The sequence below is a fragment of the Podarcis filfolensis genome, assembly GCF_964270895.1.
Source record: "Podarcis filfolensis genome assembly, chromosome: 4".
Classification (NCBI taxonomy): Eukaryota; Metazoa; Chordata; class Lepidosauria; order Squamata; family Lacertidae; genus Podarcis; species Podarcis filfolensis.
The window spans coordinates 26,823,733-26,846,120 of record NC_139607.1 but is presented as its reverse complement, the minus strand read 5'-3'; the positions used below and the strand labels follow the sequence as shown (position 1 = coordinate 26,846,120).

The 22,388-nt window shown below is 42.3% G+C and overlaps 1 protein-coding gene across 1 annotated transcript; it reads left to right on the top strand.

The window, feature by feature from the left end:
* The first annotated feature begins 350 nt into the window (after positions 1-350).
* Positions 351-22,179, top strand: GRTP1 (growth hormone regulated TBC protein 1). The gene is made up of 8 exons (XM_083610968.1): positions 351-989; positions 4,921-5,072; positions 9,094-9,252; positions 11,281-11,405; positions 13,929-14,025; positions 20,544-20,716; positions 20,828-21,013; positions 21,743-22,179. Exons 1-8 carry the CDS (start codon positions 931-933, stop codon positions 21,830-21,832), a joined length of 1,041 nt encoding a protein of 346 aa, XP_083467094.1. The 5' UTR covers positions 351-930; the 3' UTR covers positions 21,833-22,179.
* The last annotated feature ends 209 nt before the right edge of the window (positions 22,180-22,388 follow it).

Below are 22,388 nucleotides of genomic sequence, written 5' to 3'. Positions count from 1 at the left end.
GGGCGTGCATGGGAATTAGGGAGCTGAGGTCACACCCTTTGCTCTGGATTTCCCAGCGGCACGTGCGTGGACCGGCTGCGCTGACCCACGAGAGGAATGCACGCTGCTGCTTCCTTTTATTCCCACTGCACCTGCTCCAAAACGGAAAACGAGTCCCGGCCCTCCGCCTTGCCGCAAACTGAAACGCTGCCCTCCCCGCTTGGCTCGCCGCCTCCTCTGCCGGCAACACGAGCAGCAAGAGGAACGTGGGGAGAGGATTCCTTCTCCTCCCCAAGGTTTTTTCTGGGGAAGTGCGCGCGCAACCCGAGGCGAAGAAGGAGCGAAGCAGCAGGTTGAGGAGGAGCCAGTCGCGCGCTCAGCCACCCGGGGAAAGGGAGGCTTCTCAGCTGCGCTCCTAAATCGCCCTACTTCAGGAGCCGTTTGCCCGGGCGCTGTCCTTAAGGAGGCGCAATTCCCAACGCGGCTGGCGGTGGCAGCCACAAATAAGCTACACTCTCCCTCACAGGCGCGGGGGGAGAAAACAGACTGGTCCGAAAAAGCGCAGACAGAAAGGGATAAGCTCCGTGCGCCGCTCTGTTCCCTGTCCTTGAAGGGCGACGCTGTGGAACTTTGGGGACGCTTCTTTTTCCTCCCACCCCCCTCCAATGTGAACACATTTTCTACTGCAGGCTGCCCTGCTCTGGAAACCGCCCGCTCCCTTCCCTCCCACCTCGCCAAAGGCACTTCTTTTCGCAGACAACTTCGGAGCGTGAGAAGAGGGAGGAGGCGCGCTCTCCTTTGATAAGAGTGGTGGGACTTTGACTCGTCTCCAGCAAGGGGAGGAGGAAGAGGAGGAGGAGGAGGAGGAGGAGGCAGCAGCGGCGAGGCCGCGCCGGGCCGGGCGGGGGTTCGACCATTCTGTGCTGGAGGAACCCGGCGTACTCCCTTCCCATGGACGGGGAGGAAGAGCGGCGGGCGAAGCGCGAGAACCGCGAGAGCAACGTCCACAGGTAGGTTGCGCCCTTGCAGAATAATGGAGAGCGCTCTTGGCTTGCCCTCCTGCTTTTTGTGTGTGTGCCTTTAATAGTCTATATAGTAATATTCTCTATATATATCATGCACAAACGTGTGTGTGTGTATATATATATATATATATATATATATATATATATATATACACACACACACACACACACACACACACACATCTTCCTGGGTTGGTGTTAAGTGGCCCCTCAGGTGTATCTGTGATACAACAGGAAGTTAAAAAAACCAACAAAAACAGTAGCAGCAGCAGGATTTGCTTAAGAAAGGCAACCCAGAAAACTTATTTACGTTTGGGGTAAATCGATGCTGGGAGTGCCCCATTCCCTACTGAAAGCTCTTCTTGCGTGTGGTTTTCAGCTAAAGTTTGTATCGCATGAATTCCCCTTTGGTTACTGAGTACACAGTGGGGCAGTTGTTTCTTCCCTTCAGGTTTCAGTTGGCAGTGTTGGTATGGCTGTTTAATTCAGTGGATAAGTTAATTAAGCTAACTACATTGATTCTGCTCCCGCTCCCCATAATTAAACTTTCAAAACCCTGTTACCAAAGATCTTTTTTTGTCACTCTCTTTCAGGTTTTCTTGTAATAAAACTAACCTTTCACTGCCAGGATTATTAGTCGTTTACAGCTGCCACAGTAAACACCTACTACCTTTGGAAGGTTACATGGAAAGAATGAACTTTTCTTTCTGCTTTCAAACCAATCCACTTGAAAATTAATTTATTTCAGTTCTTTACACTCAGCGGCATCTTAACTTCATAAAATAGCAGATTTAATTATTCTTTGAAATCTCTCCCCAACACCCCCCCCATCACCCCCATTGTTATTGCCACATAGAACTTTAGGTAAACGCTTAATTTGTAAAATAGAAGTTAAAACTATAAAAGACTCTGTCCAGAAAGGCAGTCTAAAATACTTTAAACAAGAAGCCCTTGTTACTATAAGGAATATCAAAACAATTTGTGTATTGTAGTGCTCTATAAATACAGAAGTATTATAAATAAGAGCGCAGAGGTTGGTAATCCCTGGAGAATATGGAAAGGCTGAATACTGTCTAGATGGAAGTTATGTTTATAAATTTCCTTGTAGCTGGAAAAAAGGCTCAGTGGAATTTCTACAGAGAGATAAATGAGACATCAAGGATGGCCTGACCAGCATTTCCCTGTTTATCACCTGACAGTGGCTAATGGCTATGCAAGGATGTAGCATAAGAAGAGCCGCCCTGCTGGATCAGATGAAAGATCCATAATTGTTCCACTTCCTGTTCTCAACAGTGGCCAACCAGAGGCTTATGGGGAGTCCACAAGCAGGACTTGAGTGCACCAGCACACTTTCCCCACTTGTGAATCCTAGCAATTGGGATTCAGAGTAACACTGCCACTGCAGTATTCTTTGTCCTGGTGCATATTATCAGGCACAGCCGGTTTATACAATACAGTAGCAGAGGCAGATTTAGGAGAGCGCAACCAGTTAGGCGTGCAGCCTTGGGGACGCCATAGCTGCGATTTAGAATGGAGCATGAGAGGCACTGAATTTTTTAATTTGACACCCCAAGCACTGACAGTAATAAAAGCTTTTCTCCTGTACCACTTCAGATTCTATAATGATAATTTATTATTTGTATCCTGCCCATCTGGCTGGGTTTCCCCAGCCACTCTGGGGGGCTTCCAACAAAGATTAAAAATACATTAAAATGTCACACATTAAAAACTTCCCTAAACAGGGCTGCCTTCATATGTCTTCTAAATGTCAGGTAGTTGTTTATCTCTTTGACATCTGATGGGAAGGCGTTTCACAGGGCGGGTGCCACTACCGAGAAGGCCCTCTGCCTGGTTCCCTGTAGCTTTGCTTCTCGCAGGGAGGGAACCGCCAGAAGGCCCTCAGCGCTGGACCTCAGTGTTTGGGCAGAACGATGGGGTTCTAGTTGGAACCTGGCTTGTTTGAATGCCATCCTCCCAGCAGGGCTGAAAAGACCTAATGGAATGTGGAAACATGAAGTCTTAAGTTACAAGGAAACACAGTGCGATACTTTTTTTTTTTAACGGTGCAGCATAGAAACATATTGTATTAGTAGTACAGTCCAGGAAAGGCTTTCTCACCCACACTGCTCTATGTATAAATTGCGGTTGAGCAATTGGGAGGTATTGTAGCCATCTCTTTTGGAAGAGTACTTTTTAAGGATTACGTTATTATCCAAGTCCCATGTATGCTTTTCTGGGAGGCTTGAGAAAGTTGTGCCTTTTGCGTTTGAATGCTAAATATACAACTTGTTTGTGCTGAAGCGCTGAGCTTTCCTGAACTTTTGCAGTGATTAAATCTGCACAGTTACGCATGCTTAAGTTCAGTCGAAACCAATGGCACTTAAGCACATGTCCCTGTAGCTGAACATTTCCTTTTATAAGTACATGGTGAAACTGATATTATTTATTGGAAATGTCTTAAGCGGTGATACTTTATTCTCTCGTTTGTCTGTTTTCAAGCAGCTAATAGCCAGAGGCTAAAGGGAGCGGAAAATGGATTGATTGACCTGCCTTATGTATGCATTTAGATAAGCAACCATGTAAATCAATATTGGTCCCATTATAAAGAGCTTGATGAGGTTCAGAATTTAATGCAAAACACACAAGTGACCTGAAAAAGGCCTTGTCTACTCTCTGCAAGAGTGTGCTATCACTTGCCTGAGTAAACCATGACTGTAAAACTGAGGTAAAACTCTGGTCAGTGAAAAGATCATTGATTTGTAACAAGTACTAATAAAAAGAAAAATGATCAGGATTAAAATTACAAAACATGCAATGATATTACTCTGTATAAATGGTCCATTAATGTCCTGGTTAGATAAAAATAATTACCAGGTTATAATGTGCTTTATGTACAGTGTAATCTTTACAACAGCCCTATAAGATAGGTTGAAAGTGTTACTTGGAAGGAAAAAGTAAGTATGTAAAGAATTCCTTGGATGCCAAGATCCAGGTTTGGGACAAGTACTCTTTGGTGAGAGAACTCCAGCAGACATAAAAATCACAAAATACGCAGCAAAGTAAAGTGTGAAATAGATCATTAAAATATGTCCTTCTAAGTTCCTTCCAAAGTCCCCCTCTTCCCTTAGCATAGAAAAAGTCCACAAACTTGGTAAGTTAAACTCTCCAAAGGTTAGGTTCATGTTCTTTTCCACACAGCATTTAGAAAGCATAGGCAGTTAAACTTGGCTTAGTTACACTGCTGAAAGTTCCTAAATCACTGGTATGGGAACTCAAAAGAGGCTTACTAGAGCCATGTGGTCTGATCTTGGAGCAACCAGCTCAGACCTTGCATGTTGTGCTTCTGGGGTCTACTTAGGTACAGCAGTAGGCCCAATTATCTTCCTCCCAAGGGGAGTGGGAGTGACCTATCTAAGCCTGGCAAGACCACTTACTCTATGGCATTAACCCTTTCACGCATTAATTAGACTTAAGCATGTTGGTTATATGAGGCTGGTTATCCCTCAGTGTAGAACCAACTGTAACCTTCCTCCTTAGTGTTGCTATTGCAGACTTAGCAGGGAGGATGATGGGGGCAAAACTAAATTTGCTCTTTCTGTCATTTGTTCTGGCTCCACCTACTGTTGGCCTCTTTGTCTTCTTCCCTATCAGTCCTAATTAGCACCACCAAAGCTAATGGGTGTTAGCTGGGTGTCTACAAAAGCAGACTCTTCTTCTAAACTTCCGGAAGGTTTATTGAGCCCATTCTGGCATTTGCAGTCGATAAACATTTTTCATTCTGACATTTTAAAGTCCAGTTTTTCCTCCCTCTAAGCTGCATTTCTGGGGGGGGGGGGGAGTTTTAATTTAGGTATGTGAAGTTTATATAACTACATAAAACTAATATGTGTGTACAATGATTTCCCTTCTGTTTCAGAGTGGATCCATATGGGTTTGAAAGGCCAGCAAACTTTGACTATACATCGTATGAAGATTTTTTTTCTAGATACCTAGTGATACTCACTAGGAGAGCAATTAAATGGTCCAAGCTTTTAAAGGGTAACCGCGGTGTACCGAAAAGCTTAAAAGGTAATATTCCAATATGATGCTGTTCCTTGTTTCCTTCTCGTGTATGAAATCTTGCTTGAATCTTTTCAATAGGACTTTTTAATAGGGGGAGGTGGACATTGTCTTCACATTTATTGTAGTGCCAATGTCTTATACCTACCACACTTCAGACCACACTTACTCGTGAGAGCCAGTGTAGTGTAGTGGTTAAGAGCGGTAGATTCGTAATCTGGGGAACCGGGTTCGCGTCTCCGCTCCTCCACATGCAGCTGCTGGGTGACCTTGGGCTAGTCACACTTCTCTGAAGTCTCTCAGCCCCACTCACCTCACAGAGTGTTTGTTGTGGGGGAGGAAGGGAAAGGAGAATGTTAGCCGCTTTGAGACTACTCCTTCGGGTAGTGATAAAGCGGGATATCAAATCCAAACTCTTCTTCTTCTACTACTTTAATTCTTTCAGGACAAACAGTGCGATCCTATACAAATCTACTCTGAAGTATATTCTAGTGCCGGCTTCCTCAAACTTGACCCTCCGGATGTTTTTGGCCTACAACTCCCATGATTCCCAGCTAGCAGGACCAGTGGTCAGGGATGATGGGAATTGTAGTCTCAAAACCTCTGGAGGGCTGAGGTTGAGGAAGCCTGTTCTAGTGAGTCCAATAGGGCTTACTCCCAGGTAAGCGGGCATACAAATTACAGCCCAAATGAATAGAGTTTATGGGGAAACTGCAAGGAGGGTAACCCATGTTTTTGACAGTTGATCGCTGATTAATTGCTTTCATTTCTACGTAAATTCTGTCCTTGTAAGAAATAATCTGTCGGCTACTACGGATGTTTGGTAGCAGCAGCTACTTGTTGCAAATGCAGCACAGTGAGTTGCCGTGAATAGAAACACTCTTTTTCTCTCCAACGTCTCTGTTCCCTCACCATGTTTTAAAGATGGCATGTTTGGAAATGTAGGTTTTCAAATGCGTCATTATAAAAGCAAATGTAAATGCTGAAACGAAGTATAGAAGCTTGTTCCTTTAAATGTACATTACTGAAGCTGAAGCATTAAAATCAAGTTTAATTAATTAATCATTCCGAATATCTATTGATTCCAAAGTTCCTCCAAGATGAACAACAAGGCACTTCTTCTTAGTCTATGGTTGTTGTTGTTGGTGGGTGGTGGTGGTGGTGGTGGTGGTTGTTGCAGATTCCCCCTGTGCTGCATCTCATACTGTTCTAGAAGGTTCCCCAACACTTGGGGGCAGATTTTCAGGAAATACATAGGGCATTCAGCAGGAAGAGGATATGAAAGGGCCCCATTCCTTGGAACAGGACTCTGGTCATGAAGGTGGAATCCAAGCTAATGAGATCAAACTCATTTAGTGAGTTTAGTGAGTAGGACAAAGTTTGAGGACGAATCATGACACTGAAGCTAATTAAAATATTTTCACGTTTGCATATTCAAAGCCTTCATGGGCTGAATAGGAAAAGGGGAATTTCACAGTCAGGTATGCGTAACTTATTCCTCTGTGAAGAGAACTGGGCGAGTTCATGACTCGGTGTTTGCACAACAATTGCAGCTTACTGCTGGAATGGTAACAAGTAACTTGCAATTATACAGTTTTCCTGTACATACGAAACTGCTATAACCAGTTGGGCGAGTAAGATGCCACTGATTATTAGTGGCTGTTTATCATAATTAGGCCCAACCACTGGCTTATTGCCAAACTGGAAAGTGATTAAGCTAATCAGAGCTGGCAAAATATTTAAATATTTTCTGCGCCTGTGTCTCTTTAGGTGCTGGCTCTACACATCTTTTCTAAATTCCAGCACAATATTCTAGGCACCCCAGGTGGCATTGCCCCAGCACTGAGCTAAATTTGTGAAACTTGGTTTCCATTTAAACTGAAAGTAAAAAAACAACCATCTCCTTAAAAGATTATTGATAAAGTTTTAATTTTGTAATCCTTAATGGGTGTAGGTAGAAGTTGGCTCAAACCCAAAATAGAACAGTTTGAGAGGTGTTTTGGGTTCTTCTGCTCTCCCCTACGTATACACACATTTTTCTTTTTTTAAAAAGCACCCTGAAAAGATAGATTATAGAGGTATACAATAGTATGTCTCCCGGCTGCAGCACCAGCTTCAAAAGCAGAGACTGCTACAATTAACAATTGTTTTAACTGTTTTAAATTTGTGTGGGTTTGTTTTTGTTGTTTGTTTTTATTGAGGGAAGTCAGATGTGTCTGGGAGGAGAGGAACTGGAGAGAACACAGGGGCCTCCAGTCACAGTGGTTCAGGGTACGGGGAAGTGGGGCAGGCCAGGTAAGAGGCACACAGCACAGGCCACTGGTGACTGTGCTGTGTGCTAGCCCTTCCTCTAACCTGGGGAATTGCTGTTGTCCCTTCAGCCAGCCCTTAGGTCTATGACTTCTGTTGCTGAATGCCAGGCTGGCTCTGAGTAAGACCTCCCTCATCCCTCTTCCATGCTCTGATTGTAGATGAGGAAGCTGGTCTGGTCCGTATCACTGAAACCTGGGTAGGTGAGCAGTTGGTCTCACACAGCTGTGCCCACCTGGATACTCAGTGCAGCGTCAGGGCAGACTTGAGGGCTGGGAAGGGGGAGTTGCTGTGGTTTATAGACATTTTCTCTCTCAACCTTGTGATGTTCAGATGAAGGACAGTATCTGAGAAAGGAATGCATGGCCTCCATAACTTAAATTTACTTTTCCTCATTATAGGCCTCTGCAGGGCTGGCCCAAGGCCTTCTGGCACCTGAAGCATGCCATGGATTCTTCCCCATCACCACAGATCCAGACCCACGCCCTGGTGGGGTGGGAGGAGCATGCCGCCTGAGGCGGGTTGTGTCACTGGTGTGCCAGCCATGCTAGGGCAGGAAGCTAGCTTAGAGGCTGCAGGGCAGACCACATGGCACACCTTTTTAGCCAATGTCCAGCTCTCTGAATTTGCCACCTGAGGCAGCTACCTCACTCTACATCATGGTATGGCCGGCCCTGGACTCGTGGCTTTGCTGTCAACAACAACAACATTAAAGAATAATGTAACCTCAGGGTTGCATTCCCCTTCCACTGTCTACCAAAGTCATGAGGCTATATCCGATTGCAGCATCTGATTGAGCTGTGTTTTAAGCTGGCTTTACTTTTAAAATCAATAGCCATGATGGGAAAGGGTTAGCTGCAAATGCAAGAGACAATATGGAAACAATATTCAAATATGGTGCTTTGCTTAACTATAAATATCCACATACTGTAATATCCATACACACACAAAAATGCATGAATAGATTCTCCACCCAATCCTTTTTTTGTAGATGGGAATCATTTGGCTATTGGAATATTGGCAGCTTTTTTTTGAGCCAGATTTTTAATTTATTTTAGAACAGTAGGAAGATTTTCATATTCCTAATCGACTTAATTCAGTCAATCAAATATTTATTACGGTCATAGATCAGCACAAATAGGGTGCGGGTACAATCATTTAGAATCTGTAAAATGTTTTGGAAAGCTAAAAAGTATTAAAACAGAAGGTATACTAATCAACTTAAAAACCGATTAACCTGGAAAACCCAGGAGTGTTTGGTTGTACTAATAGCCCAAGTTGAAACAAGTGCTCCTTCCATGGCGGGTATAAATAAAGGAAGGTAGAAAAAGATGGGAATAAATAAACAAATCACCTTCTTTTTGCCGTCCTCCATGATACACACAAACTCCCTCTCTCTCAGGATTTTTGTGGTCATCTGAAAAAGGCACTTGACTGCTTTTTGTGTTTTCCTCTTGTCACTGAAGTTTCCTACCTTTCTTACTAAGGTCACACAAATGTTGGTTCTGCACTTTCAAGCTCTTATTTGTGGAATGATCAGCAATTGCTGGTTAATAATAATAATAATTTCATTTGTACCCCGCCCATCAGTGACTGGGTTGTCCTTGCCACACTAATTACCTTGATGTCCTTTTACTTCCCTTTGAGGTTTTTTTTTTGTATTTTAAGTATCCAAAAAATAATGCTTGAAATATCAACCGGTGTGCTTTTTCTTTTGCAGTAAAACGCTATATCAGGAAAGGCATTCCAAATGAGCACCGTGCACTGGTTTGGATGGTGGTGAGTGGTGCTCAGTCCCACATGGAACAAAACCCTGGATACTACCAGAAATTACTTGAGGGAGACAAAAATGACAAACTCGTGGACACAATTAAGACAGGTTAGCATCTAAACATATGTGGTTGTTCAATCTAGTCTGCTGTTTACCAAGGAGCCTGTAGCCAAGTATCCCGTGGATAGAGAGACAAGTGTGGGAATTTGTTTGTTTGTATATTGTATTTCATCTGAAGACCACAGGGTGGTTCACAACATAAATATACAAAATCAGGACACAAAATACGTAATCAAACAAACAAACAAACAAACCAGTAACACCCCTCCCACAAATGCATTTAAAATGCCATAGAATGTTAATCAATCAAAGGCTTGGCTTATAGAGAAGCGTTTTTGCCTGGTGCCTTTGTGGACTTGTGCCTTGGTTTTGGAGACAAATGAAAACCTGACCCTTCGCAGAAGCAATGGTGTTTGTGTTCAGTGTGGGACATTCTCTTGGCAATTCCTATGCATATACAGTGGTACCTCGGGTTACATACGCTTCAGGTTACATACGCTTCAGGTTACAGATTCCGCTAACCCAGAAATATTGCCTCGGGTTAAGAACTTTGCTTCAGGATGAGAACAGAAATCGCACGGCGGCAGCAGGAGGCCCCATTAGCTAAAGCGGTACTTCAGGTTAAGAACAGTTTCAGGTTAAGAACAGACCTCCAGAACGAATTAAGTTCTTAACCCAAGGTACTGTGTGTGTGTGTAAAAATATATATACTGGTATATATCTTTTCCTTCTCAAATGGATTATTTGGCTTGATAGTCTGCCAGACTGGTACCAGCAGTATCTCCACAGGTCTCAAGTGAGGTTGTGTATACGCTGACCCATCCATAGCACAGAAATGTAGTTTTTCTCAGTCCAGAATTATTCATGGTTGTCCTCAACATGCTGCTTTCAGTTTAGATTGTTGCTAGATCCTGTAGTCCACAAGGGTTACTGGCTATGCATTTTAAAACTCTCCCCTTTATCAGTCATGCCTTTCCCTCCCTGTGCACACCACAGGTGAATGAAGAAGGAAGCGGTGATGCTCACCCACAACATCATTGGGCCTGGTGTGGGTACCTCCCTGATCCCATTGCTGGAACTGCTCACATTGGCTTTCACACTGAGGGGTTACAGAGAACTGATCTGCAATGAACTTTTCTTGTTGGAGTGAAACCAATTTCACAAGCAATGCTTTTCAGGGGCAATAAATAAATAAATGAATGAATGAATGAATGAATGAATGAGATCTAGATTATGTGTGGATTATATAGGGGGGGAATACTCTTTCTCTGTTGATTCTAGAATAAAATGCCAGTTTCTGCAAGTATAACAAGCCTCTCAGAATTTCAGGGCAGTGTACAGCAACCCTTTAAAAGCAATGCAGTACAAACATTAAGATGACTGCAGCGATACCACCACATAGTTAATGTTCTAGGCAAGCAACTATGGTGATTATTCAAGGTCGTTGGAATCTTGTAAAGGATAATCCCTGGAATGCAAAGAAACAATAAAAGACTTCTCTGCAGTCCTGAGGGAGATGGGATAATGTTAAATCCATGGACAGTCGGCAGACGAAATAGACACACAGTTGTGGCACCTTTAAAGACACAACAAATTTATTATGGCATGAGCTGTTGTGAATTACAGTCTATTTCAGAGTTGTTTAGAGTCAACCTTCCCTGTTTATAGACATATAGCATTTTGCCTGCATTGCTGAAGAATAAAAGGTTTCTTAAAGCCTGTAATGCAGATCTTCTTCCCATACCGAAAACCATGTTCAATGTGCAGATGTTTAAAAACAACAACCTAATATTGAGGACAGGGCTAAAATCATGACCCTGTTCTGCTTGTTCAGATCTGTATTTGAGCATCCCCTACACACACAAGTCATGCATCCATAAGGCTGTTTCGATCCTTTCAATAGGACAGCTGAAACGTATTGTTGATCAGTCAGGGAATCCCAGATAGATAACATGCTGTCAACTATTGAGTTCATGGGTGAGAAGGCAACTTCAGATACCAAGACTTTGGTCCATGAATCATATTGCTTTATAGATACATTTTAAATTTTTGCTGTTTCCTTTTTTTACATTTTAGACATGAATAGGACATTTCCGGATAATGTAAGGTTCCGCAAAACGGCTGATCCCTGCTTACAGAAGACACTCTACAACGTATTAGTGGCATATGGGCACCATAATCAGTCTGTGGGATACTGCCAGGTATGTGACATTCGGAATGCAATCGTGAGCTTCTTTTAAAGCGAAGCATTTACAACTTGGGTGGCCTTGATGGCAATGCAACATTTGAGAAATGTAGATTTCATGCACTTAACCTTCCCACCCTTCTATTTTAGTCCTTAGTCAATATCTTAAATTTGCCATAGTTTAGTACTTTCCAGTTTGTTCCTTTATTTGGAACTTCCCAGCCCTATCCAAAACAGCCTCTTGTGACTGGTGCTCAGAGACCCTCGCACCACCTCACATGCGAACAATACCTATCGAACTTACACCATCATTGCATATCAAACTGCCGTAGGTATAAAGTGAGTTGCTACTGTTCTCTAAAATGCACTGTAAACCTCAACATTGGTTGGCAGACCTTTTTAAAGCAAAAATTAGACGTTTCTTTAAAAGAAGGCAAATCCTTTTCAGCAAGGTAAAAGATTGCTTGCTGAAAACAGCGCGCCGGGGGGTGGGGGCAGATTGCTTTGAGTCCTTTCAAACAGCCACCAAGTGTGGGACAATGCTTGCGAACCTGGGGCACCCGAGTTTGTGTTTCAACAAGACCTTCCTAATGCTTGTAATGTTAATGTGCCTGACAGTTAACTCCCTGAGAAACATCACTGTGAACTCTGAAGTTAGTGTTGCCTTGCTATTGTATGCTGCAGTACTATGCTTCAGTGCATGAGCTTTTATGCTGGCATGTACAATTTAGTTTGCTCCATGAATGTCTGTTGAGGGGCACTCTTTTGTTGCAGTGCCAAATAACCCTCTGTCACCATGGTTGCTATTGTTGAGCAAGCTGGCAGTCTGAGGGCTGAAAACGTACCCTCACAATTGGAGGGCAAATACCCCCATAAAGTAGAATAGAGGGTTTTGTTGTTGCTGTTTACAACATCTGTTAGCTTTTTTACATTTCGGGGGAAATTGGAAACAAACGTTTTTGAACCATGCCCATTAGGCACAAGCAGATGGTTATGAATTCTTGGAATTAAAAAGCAAAACAATTGGACCTATTTTGGATTAACTGAGCTACTAGTTGTGGGACAACTCTTCATTTATCCAGGAGTCGTCCCCCCCATCTTTCTCCTTGAAACCAGATGCATTGTTTATGAAATAAAAATGAGAGCGCTCCGTTCTTTTCCATGGAAGAAGATGGTAAAGAAGAGTGATTGGTGAAAGGTTCAGGGAGGTTTCAAAAGAAAGAGATGAAACAGGAGGTGCATTCAAAGGCCGGATCTGACAGACTGCAATTGATACTAGTGTCCATGAATGTTTTAAAACGATCTTACAGCTTGTATACTTCAGACTTGGGGACTAGCAATTGCTGTGAGTGTGACTAGGATGGCTGCAAAAGAAATTCATGGCGGGTTGTGTGTGTGTGTGTGTGTGTGTGTGTGTGTGTTGCAGAAATAGAAATAACAGCACAACCCTATCCATGTCTACTCAGAAGTAAGTCTTATTGAATCCATTGGTGGCTAACTCCCAGGTAAATAGGGTTAGGGTTGCCGTCAAATGTGAGCTAATATTATGATGAACTTGACGCAGTCCTACTCTTCCCCACCACACAGACAGCATTGAAAATGCATTTCTTGCACAGAGACTGTCTTTTGTCTGCTCTTTCTTCTCCATGCCAATTAGCCACATCATAAATCATTGAGTTAATTGCCATTTCGCTACTTAACTCAAAATATATGTGTAAAAAAAACCTTACAATGCTTGCGATGATGCACTCAGCTGGTTCTGGTCCATGGCTGAATGCTTGGGGACCACATGCATCCTGCCTTTGGTTCTGTGATGAAAGAAAGGTAGGGCATAAATGTAAGGAAACAAAAATAAAACAACGTTACATCTTACGATGCAAAAACCAAACAATGCAGTTGTATTTCCTGTGTTGCTTTTGTGTGTTATACTTCAAATAGCCAAGCTGTGAACAGGCTGTAATTCTGGAGTCAGCTGTAGAATTCCTAACAGGTATTTAAAAAAAACACACCTAATTACTCTGGGAAAGGTTTGAGTATTATCATTGGCTCAAAGTAAAGGAGTGTGCTTGGGTTGAAGACTCAATGAAAAACACAACTGGAAGTCATTTTGTCGTGTAAGCGGTATATAAATTAATAAATAACAATAAATGAAAATGGGGCTTATTCATGTCCCTGAATACTTCTTTTGTTTTATGCATTCATTTGTGGTGATTCAAACAGTTTTCGTCCTTCATTATTCAAGGCAGTGGAATTCTAGACTTCGCACAACTATAAATGGAGACTTAGTCTGTGGGATTTTAAAGTCCCAGTGGCCCAAACATTATTTTCCTTTTAACGTAGCCTCGGAAATTGAAGTGTTTTACTCTTGCATCTGCAGCAAGAAATTGCTCACAACACTTTTAAAACTGACTTTTGATAAGCATGAATTACCATTAGGTCCTCCCTCTGCCCCTTGCATTTATTATCTTGGCTCCTTTTAAGATTACTTTTGTCAACATTATATCAAGCTTGTTAGATAAATTGTTCCTTTGTGTTTTAGGGCATGAATTTCATAGCAGGCTATCTGATTCTTATCACAAGGAATGAAGAGGAATCCTTTTGGTTATTAGATGCTCTCATTGGTCGAATATTGCCTGGTAGGTCAAACTCCCACCTTTTCTATCTTTGTGTCACAGATCATTTCCTGTATTTGAGCTAAGTGCTAAGTAAGAGTGACTATCCAATGGGCAGTCTAATCATATAATATTGTAACTCCAGGGAATTACCCAATTACTACATTGAAAGCAGTTCTCTGTAGGAAATAGCAATCACATTCCTCTATTCATTCTATTTACACTTTCCTTTTGTATACGTAGCAAAATACATGTTGATATATTCTTCTCTTTTTACTATCTGTGAGCACATAGCATAGCATGTTTTGGCATTTGGGTTATTTCCTTCCATAAGAGGCCGTACGTCCTATCACAACATAATCCTATACTATATATACACACACTATATATATATATATATACACAGAGAGAGAGAGTGATAGTGATATATATTGAAAAGTTGCACAGAGCTAAAACAAACCATAGAATTTGTGATATTCCCATGCAAAAATGCCCCCCAAAATAGTTGCGGTGGGTGGCAAGGGGTGGGGCCGTGGCCCCCCAAGGGTCCACGGGCCCCTAATTGGGAACCACTGCTCTATACCAAAAAGCATGTACCACAGAGAAAACCTGGAAGATGTTTCTCACCTAGCCTTTTCTGACATGCTGTCTGTCTGTGAATGAGGAGTGTCTTCTTCATGGTACATCATTCCATCATGTGAGCTCCCACCTGCAATATAAAGTGCTGCAGTCTGGACATAGACATAGTTGGTGTTTTGCTATACTTCTCATCCTTTACAAAAGGCAGGCAGGCAGCAAGGAAAGGAAAAACCTACATAAAAAGAATCTGCGAAATTGAACCAGAGCACTTCAGCAGGCCTCTGTTCATTTGCATGTTAATTAAAATAGTTAAGGTGTAGTACAATAGGAACTTCTAAAGCATGCTTCTTAAAAAGGAAATGGAATCTTTAGTGGTTAATTCATCTTCCATTGACTGGAACTGGAACTGCTAGATTTTTTTTAAGAGCATGTCTTTAGAAGGAAGGCCTTGGGTACAAAACCTGTGACACCTTGAAAGTCTTGTTTGCTTTTGAATTATTTTTGCTACATCCCTTGTTTTTGTTTTCTGAAAATAGTCTTTTAACCATTATCCCAAAGATAATGACACCAGATAGCGTTCTCTCTTCCCTCTTTCTGCTCTACCCAACAAGAAGCAATTCACAGTGAAAATGTGTAACTACAACCTCGCAGAGAGTTAAAAGTTGCTGGATCTGAATGCGCCTTCCTGTTTTAAGTATTTTTTTTTTTATTCTTTCCTTTTTTCTTTTTCAAGCGTGGTGCAGATCTATTTGCACCATCCTTGAAATTTGACCAGTTCCTCAGTAGTGGACAGGACAATTGAGGTGCTTTTGGGGTTTTGAGAGTTCTGAGAAGATGCCTTTAAAGATGCCTTTAAACAAATGCTCCTAAAAGTGTGAAAGCAAGCATAGCCTTGATTCTTTCTCCTTTAAAAAATGTTTGAATAAATGCACATCTTTCATAAGTTGGGTGGGCTGCCAAGTATTGGGGAATACCCCCCCCCCCATGTCATCAAGTGCAGCACTTAATCTCTTCTTCACAAGAGTGAATAATCACTACACACTGACGTTGTAGAAAATGAAGAGGTGTGTTTGGGGGATGATGTTGGAGGGCTAGAATCTTCCAAATATAGACTGCAACTTGCCAGTTTTCATTTTGACTTCTTTGTTAAGTATTTGGGCTATCTTTTCCCAGTTAAAAATCCAAAGTTTTTCTAAAACTTTATTGCAAAAATGGGTACAGAAACCTTGTGTTGAAGTCTAAAAGATGATTCTTCAGCTTCTTTGCATTGTTGATCTGAAGATGGAGATTTAAAAGTAGAAAAGGTCTGCACCATGCTCTATTTCTGGATATTCTTTTTAATCCATTTGTGGCAGAGAACAAGTCCACAATAGCCGTTATAATCTTTATTCCTTATCCCCTGCAAATCTCATTACTGGTCCATAGAAGAGTTTGGAAGAAGAGTTTGGATTTGATATCTCGCTTTATCACTACCCTAAGGGGTCTCAAAGCGGCTAACAATCTCCTTTCCCTTCCTCCCCCACAACAAACACTCTGTGACGTGAGTGGGGCTGAGAGACTTCAGAGAAGTGTGACTAGCCCAAGGTCACCCAGCAGCTGCATGTGGAGGAGTGGGGACGCGAACCCGGTTCACCAGATTACGAGTCCACCGCTCTTAACCACTACACCACACTGGCTCTCCCATATGACAAGAAAGCAGCTGCAACTGCATTGATGCTTTATTAAAGATTGTAATATCAAGACTCAGGCAAATCTGGCAAGCAGAATTCTGTTGAACTGTGAGCCCTAAAAGCCACTGTGTGTGTGAAAATACCGAGTCCCAGTTATGAGGGAAATGCATGCACAAACCTGAGCATCATTATAACCCTATAGGGATCTCGCATGCCTTTTTCCTCTGTTAGTACTGCAGCAGATGCAGTTTTCAGCTGTTGTCTGAATCAGAGGTATATATTGTGAGTTAAGAGGAAGCAGTATAAAGCATACCTTGTCCAGCACATTGAGAAAAGCAGTGCTCTCGCTCTCTCTCTCCCCAACTTGGATAGGGAACATACTCTCTTAGAGCACTTTTACCCATTTTTTAAAAAGGAAGCAAACACATATCGAGCTTCAACTGTTTTGTAATGCCAGTGCAAACCTACAATGACCAGCACTCATTTTAATTTCTTATGCCTATGTCTCACAAGGATATCTTTGCACTATATCATAAATTGCATGAGAGAGAGGCTCAAAAGCTATTGAACTCTTCCAGGTGAAAACATTGGTTTTCACCTGGTAATTGCAAGTTAATGCAGTTAATACAATTGGTTAAGTAACACGTCAACATCACACTGCAACAAACTGATACACAAATACTAAAACCATTTCAGTAAAATACAGGTTTGGTACTTAAGTGAGCTAGCTTTCCTTTGTCTCTATTGCAGCTGTGTATTTTGTGTTGTTGTTTTTTGTAGTGCCTAATACAACTCACTTGGTCTATGACAAAACCTGCTACCTCAAGTCTTCCAGCTATTTCATGACTTCAAAGGCTGGTTGCTCCAAGAACTGGACATTCTAAATCTGTTCACAATCAAAGGAGCTTGAATGTCACAGGGCCGGTGTGGATGCGTCATATTTTAATTGGTCATATTTGATTATATTAGGTGATATTTGAAATTGTGGGAATGGCAAGCAAAGTAATGACGAGATAGAAGGGAAAGATGCAGGTAATACAGGACGTTGGATAAATCTCAAACATGTTCATATTTGACTGATGAACTGGATAAATCAAGTTAACCTAGGATGCTTATAATTGTTAAAAACAGGACACAGTTAATTTTTTATCTCCGCTGTGAATCAGTCTCTCTCCTCCCCCAATCACTGAGCTGCAGTAGGTGACAACATATGCCAGGCTTCCTCAGACTTGGTCTTCCAGATGTTTTTGGCCTACAACTCCCATGATCCCTAGCTAGCAGGGCCAGTGGTCAGGGATGATGAGAATTGTAGTCACAAAACATCTGTAGGGCAGAGGTTGAGGAAGCCTGGCATATGCCATGAAAATAATTCCCTTTGAGTTTTTACCTAGTCCATGCACACAGGATGGTTTGATGCTTAGCAGAAGTTAATGTCTCTGTAGCTTAAGCCACTCCATAGAATTGGATGTGCTATAATAGTCTTTTAGTGGACCACCTATACCATTTCTGAGCCTGCCTCAACTGGTAAAGATCTCCATCATAGGCAGTGTTCAGAACTCCTATTGTTCTAGGTGCATTTTGTGACAGGGAATTTAATTAGCGTGGGCAGTTTCTGAGCTCTGGGCGCAGTACTGCGTCTTAAGATTTCGGATTAAAACTGCAAAGTGTAAGAAAGGAGGACCTTTTTCTGCCTCCTCACTTCCAGCTACTCTCTGAAGACTGGGGAAGAGACCCTCTTAAGAATATTAGGGGGGTGGGCAGGGGAAGGACCAGACTATGTGAAAAATGAACGTAATGTTTTAGCAGCAGTTCATTCATTTTCAGCTTTGTATTCTTGTTATAAAAAAGCACACCTAGGCATATTGTTGTTGCATCCATAACCAAGGTTTAAGGTGCCATTTAGCTCCTAGCTTTCATATCTGTTTCTAACATTGATCATAGGCTTGACTCACAGGTTTTGATTCTTTAAATAGGTAGCTACTGGGTGTAAGGCTCTCTTAATAGTGGCGCCTTGACTATGGAAATGTCTCTCCTTATCTTTGTTGCTGCTCTACTTGATCATCTTCCAACACTAAGTAAAAGCAATTCTTCATTTTTGGGCTTTTCCTTGGTACCCTAGGAGCCAACTCCTAGACGCCAAGGGCCCTTCACCTGCCCCCAGTAAAATATATTGGGGGTCAGGCATCCCTAAAGTTGATGGGCATTGCCATTCAAATGGTGTGCATGCACTGTGTCTTGTGATCAATTCTGCAGGGTGAGGCCTGCCTACCCCTACCCCTGCTCGGTAGTATTTAAATGGCTCTTGCGAGTTCCAGTACAGTGGTACCTTGGTTTACAACCATAATCCGTTCTGGCAGTCCATTTGTAAACCAAAACAGGTTGTAACCCAAGGCACGCTTTCGCCAATGGGGCCTCCAAACAAATTTGTTTGTAATCCAAAAAAATGGGTTGTAATACAAAAAAAGTTTGCAAATGCACTTCCGGGTTTGACATGTTTCTAATCCAAAACATATGCAAACCAGACTGTTTGTAAACCAAGGTAAAGGTAAAGGGATCCCTGACCATTAGGTCCAGTCGTGGCCGACTCTGGGGTTGCGGCGCTCATCTCGCTTTATTGGCCGAGGGAGCCGGCGTACAGCTTCTGGGTCATGTGGCCAGCATGACTAAGCCGCTTCTGGCGAACCAGAGCAGCGCACGGAAACGCCGTTTACCTTCCCACCGGAGCGGTACCTATTTATCTACTTGCACTCTGATGTGCTTTCGAACTGTTAGGTTGGCAGGAGCAGGGACCGAGCGACGGGAGCTCACCCTGTCGCGGGGATTTGAACCGCCGACCTTCTGATCGGCAAGTCCTAGGCTCTGTGGTTTAGACCACAGTGCCACCCATGTCCTTTTGTAATAGTACAGGTTCCACTGTACTATTATCTCAAGTTTTGCTGTTTTTTATTTTTGTGGTTTGGTTTTAAATATGTTTCTGTTTTGCAGAAAGAGCCCTCCCTCTTTCTATTTTGTGCCTGGATGGTAATATTCCATGTGCAATAAGGCGCACACTGCGTGGCACAGTGATGCCAGAGAGAATCCATATAACACTGGGGCACAGGCTTGGAAAACTTTTAATTTCTAGTTGACCTCTGTGCTCAGTTGGTTCTAGTCTTTTCTGATCATGAAAGCCCAGTAACTCAATAATGGCACGCCTAGCCTCAGTCTAGTTTTTTAGCACATTGGAAAGGTGCCCTGCTAGCCTTGTGGGAGCTTTACCATTCGTTTTCTGCTCTGAAGACTGAAAGCAGCAACTGCTGTTCCCTGTCCACAGATCAAGTGATTAATGTTGAACATGATGCACAGTGACTTATGCCAAGTTACAGAGCGCCCTCTGGAGACTTCCTTAAGAAAATGTTTATTTTCTGTATTGCTTTTAAATACTGAGTTTATGTAAAAAAAAGGGGGGGGGAGGTTACTTGGTTGCCTATCTGACTTTTTTGCCACCTCCCCCCAAGCCTATTACGGTGCCAACAGCAGTTTCTGTAGTCTTGAATTACATTTAGCAACTTTATATTTTCAGGTGCCTGTGATGGACTGGGAATTAGTTTGGAGCAGTTTCTCTAGGGCTTATCAGGCAGTATCCCATCCAGAATGAGACCCAGGGACCCACAAATGTAGTTTCTGATGACTACCAGTGCTCACAAAACCAGTCTTGCAACCAGCTGCCCCTGATCACTGTGCACAAAGTAAGAACCCTCCCTTCCCCAGAGTTTTTGGAGAGTCTTGCAGAACTTAATAGGCGAGAGGAGCTATTGTACTATGTGGTCCTTGTTGGTGACAAATCATACTAAGGCTGGTGCTAATTTATGGAGCCGTACTGAGACCTTTTTGTGTTGAAATAACTCTGACAATTGCATGTGGCCTTCAAACGTTTTGTGGACCCACATGTTATAGGTAGGGCCTGAGATGCTTTGAAGGATAAATCCCAAAAGGTACCACATATAGTCACACACAGCTGTTTATCTGTCAACTGTGCATTTGTGTATCTAGAGTTGGGTCTGCTCAAGTCATGGAACACAGGGCACTTTGACAGCCTCTTCTAGTTATAGCGCAATCTGAGCCCTCTTAACAGCTGTCACAATATGTGGAGTTAAGCCCTTTACTCTTGAAGTAGAAAGACATGCTGCAATTTTACCTTTTGAAAAATGAGCTCTTTCCCTTCCCCATATACTGTTTTTCTTTTCAATGAATGATAGCAATTGATCATTTTGGTGATTAGCTTTTGTTTCCCCCCTCCCCCCCCTCTTAAAGATTATTATAGTCCAGAAATGATGGGTCTGAAAACAGATCAAGAAGTTCTTGGAGAGCTTGTGAAAATGAAAGTTCCTGCCGTTGCAGAATTAATGGAGAAACATGGCATCATGTGGACTTTGCTGGTATCGCGTTGGTTTATATGTTTGTTCATTGACATTCTTCCAGTAGAGGCAAGTGAGAACTTGATGGTATTTTTAGCTGTGTGGGTTTTGTTTTTGTTAATGACATAGGCTATATGCATGCTTTAGTGATGCCTTTAAACAAAATCCTCTCTCCTACAGACTGTACTTCGAATTTGGGACTGCTTGTTCTACGAGGGATCAAAAATAATATTTCGTGTGGCCTTAACACTAATCAAGCACCACCAAGCTTTCATTTTGGAAGCCACCAACTTCCCAGATATCTGTGATAGATTTAAAGAGATCACCAAAGGACCATTTGTAACTGAGTGTCACACTTTCATGCAGGTAGGCGTCCCATGTTGTAGAGAATTATAAACTGGCTAGAAACGCTGAGCATTGGCAGCCTTCAGTTTTATTTGCTGTTGCTTTTCTGCACACAGTCGTACCTTGAAATGTCGAACAGCCTAGTTCTCTAATGTTTTGGCTCCCGATCGAAACCAGAGTGTGTGGCTTCCTGCAGCCAATCAGAAGCCACACTTTGGTTTTCGAACATTTTGGAAGTCAAGTAGACTTCCAAGGTACAACTGTATTGCTTCAATGTGCTTTTTCATGGTGCTCTTGAACTTGGGTTGGTTGGATATAACTAACAGTGGGTTGAGCACTATAGGACACACCACTAGAGAGAGGAATTTGAGGCAATTTTTTGCTGATGCTCTCTCTAATCTCCTGTAAAGCTGCTGTCAGATAGATGTTCAAGGGATCCTGTGGAGCAGCACCAGAGACGCCATCTTTGCTCTGGTGGGAGTTTTCACTGGATCTTCTTCCCTTCTGCTCACAGAAGTGCAAGTCTGAATCTGACCCATGGTTTGCAGCACTGAAGTGACCAGCCTGGGGGACAAGCCTGGGCAGTGTGTATGGAGGTGGTCCTGGGCTCCCCAGCCTTGCTGATGTTGTCCAAGGGAAAGATCCATTATAATGATGGGAATACTCAAGGATGTAAAAAGAAGAAACCACTTGTAAAAAGAATGAGTGTGTCCTGACTTACACTAACAACTTCTAAATTCTTAATTCTAGAAAATATTTACAGAGCCTGGAAGTCTGAGGATGGCTACAATAGAGAAACTACGAGAAACTTGTAGAGCAAATCTGATTGCTCAGACATAAATGGACAATATTTAAAATAGACAAAATGCTGCAAAAAAACTGGGCACATTTCTTCACTTAATTCCACTGATACACCATTTCTTCAGTTTTCATTGGTGTTGATTGACATGACCAATTCTCTCCAGCCTTTCAAGTAAGTGTTGAACTGGGTAATTTGATTTTTTTTATTTTTTGTAAAAACAAAACTTTAAGTTATGTGAGAATAAAATGTGGTCACTGTGGCGGTAACTTTTTTGTTTGTTTGGAACAAATGCACTGCATACCTTCAGAAGATTTTGTAATATTTAAATACATAGATTTATAAGTATCAGCATAAAAATGCAAAATAAATTCTATTTTGAAATCCCCTTTTCTTGAATTTGCATAGTAGAATGGGCCTAAGACCTCTAGCGGAAGTATTTAAGATGAATCGTCAGCAGCTGGAAATATTCAGTATGCTTCTGACCTTAAAGAAATCCAATTTGTTCTATGTATTGATCACAGGGAGGTTTTGCTGTATCCACCCCCCCCCAGGAGTAGGCTGACTCTTGAAATAAATTGCTTGTGTTGTAGACCA

Bases quoted from the DNA above. Each gene is read 5' to 3' on its own strand.
- GRTP1 (XM_083610968.1), top strand. From the start codon at position 931: ATGGACGGGGAGGAAGAGCGGCGGGCGAAGCGCGAGAACCGCGAGAGC. The intron at 990-4,920 runs GTAGGTTGCGCC...CTTCTGTTTCAG, and splicing joins CGCGAGAGCAACGTCCACAG to AGTGGATCCATATGGGTTTG. The intron at 5,073-9,093 runs GTAATATTCCAA...TTTCTTTTGCAG, and splicing joins TGTACCGAAAAGCTTAAAAG to TAAAACGCTATATCAGGAAA.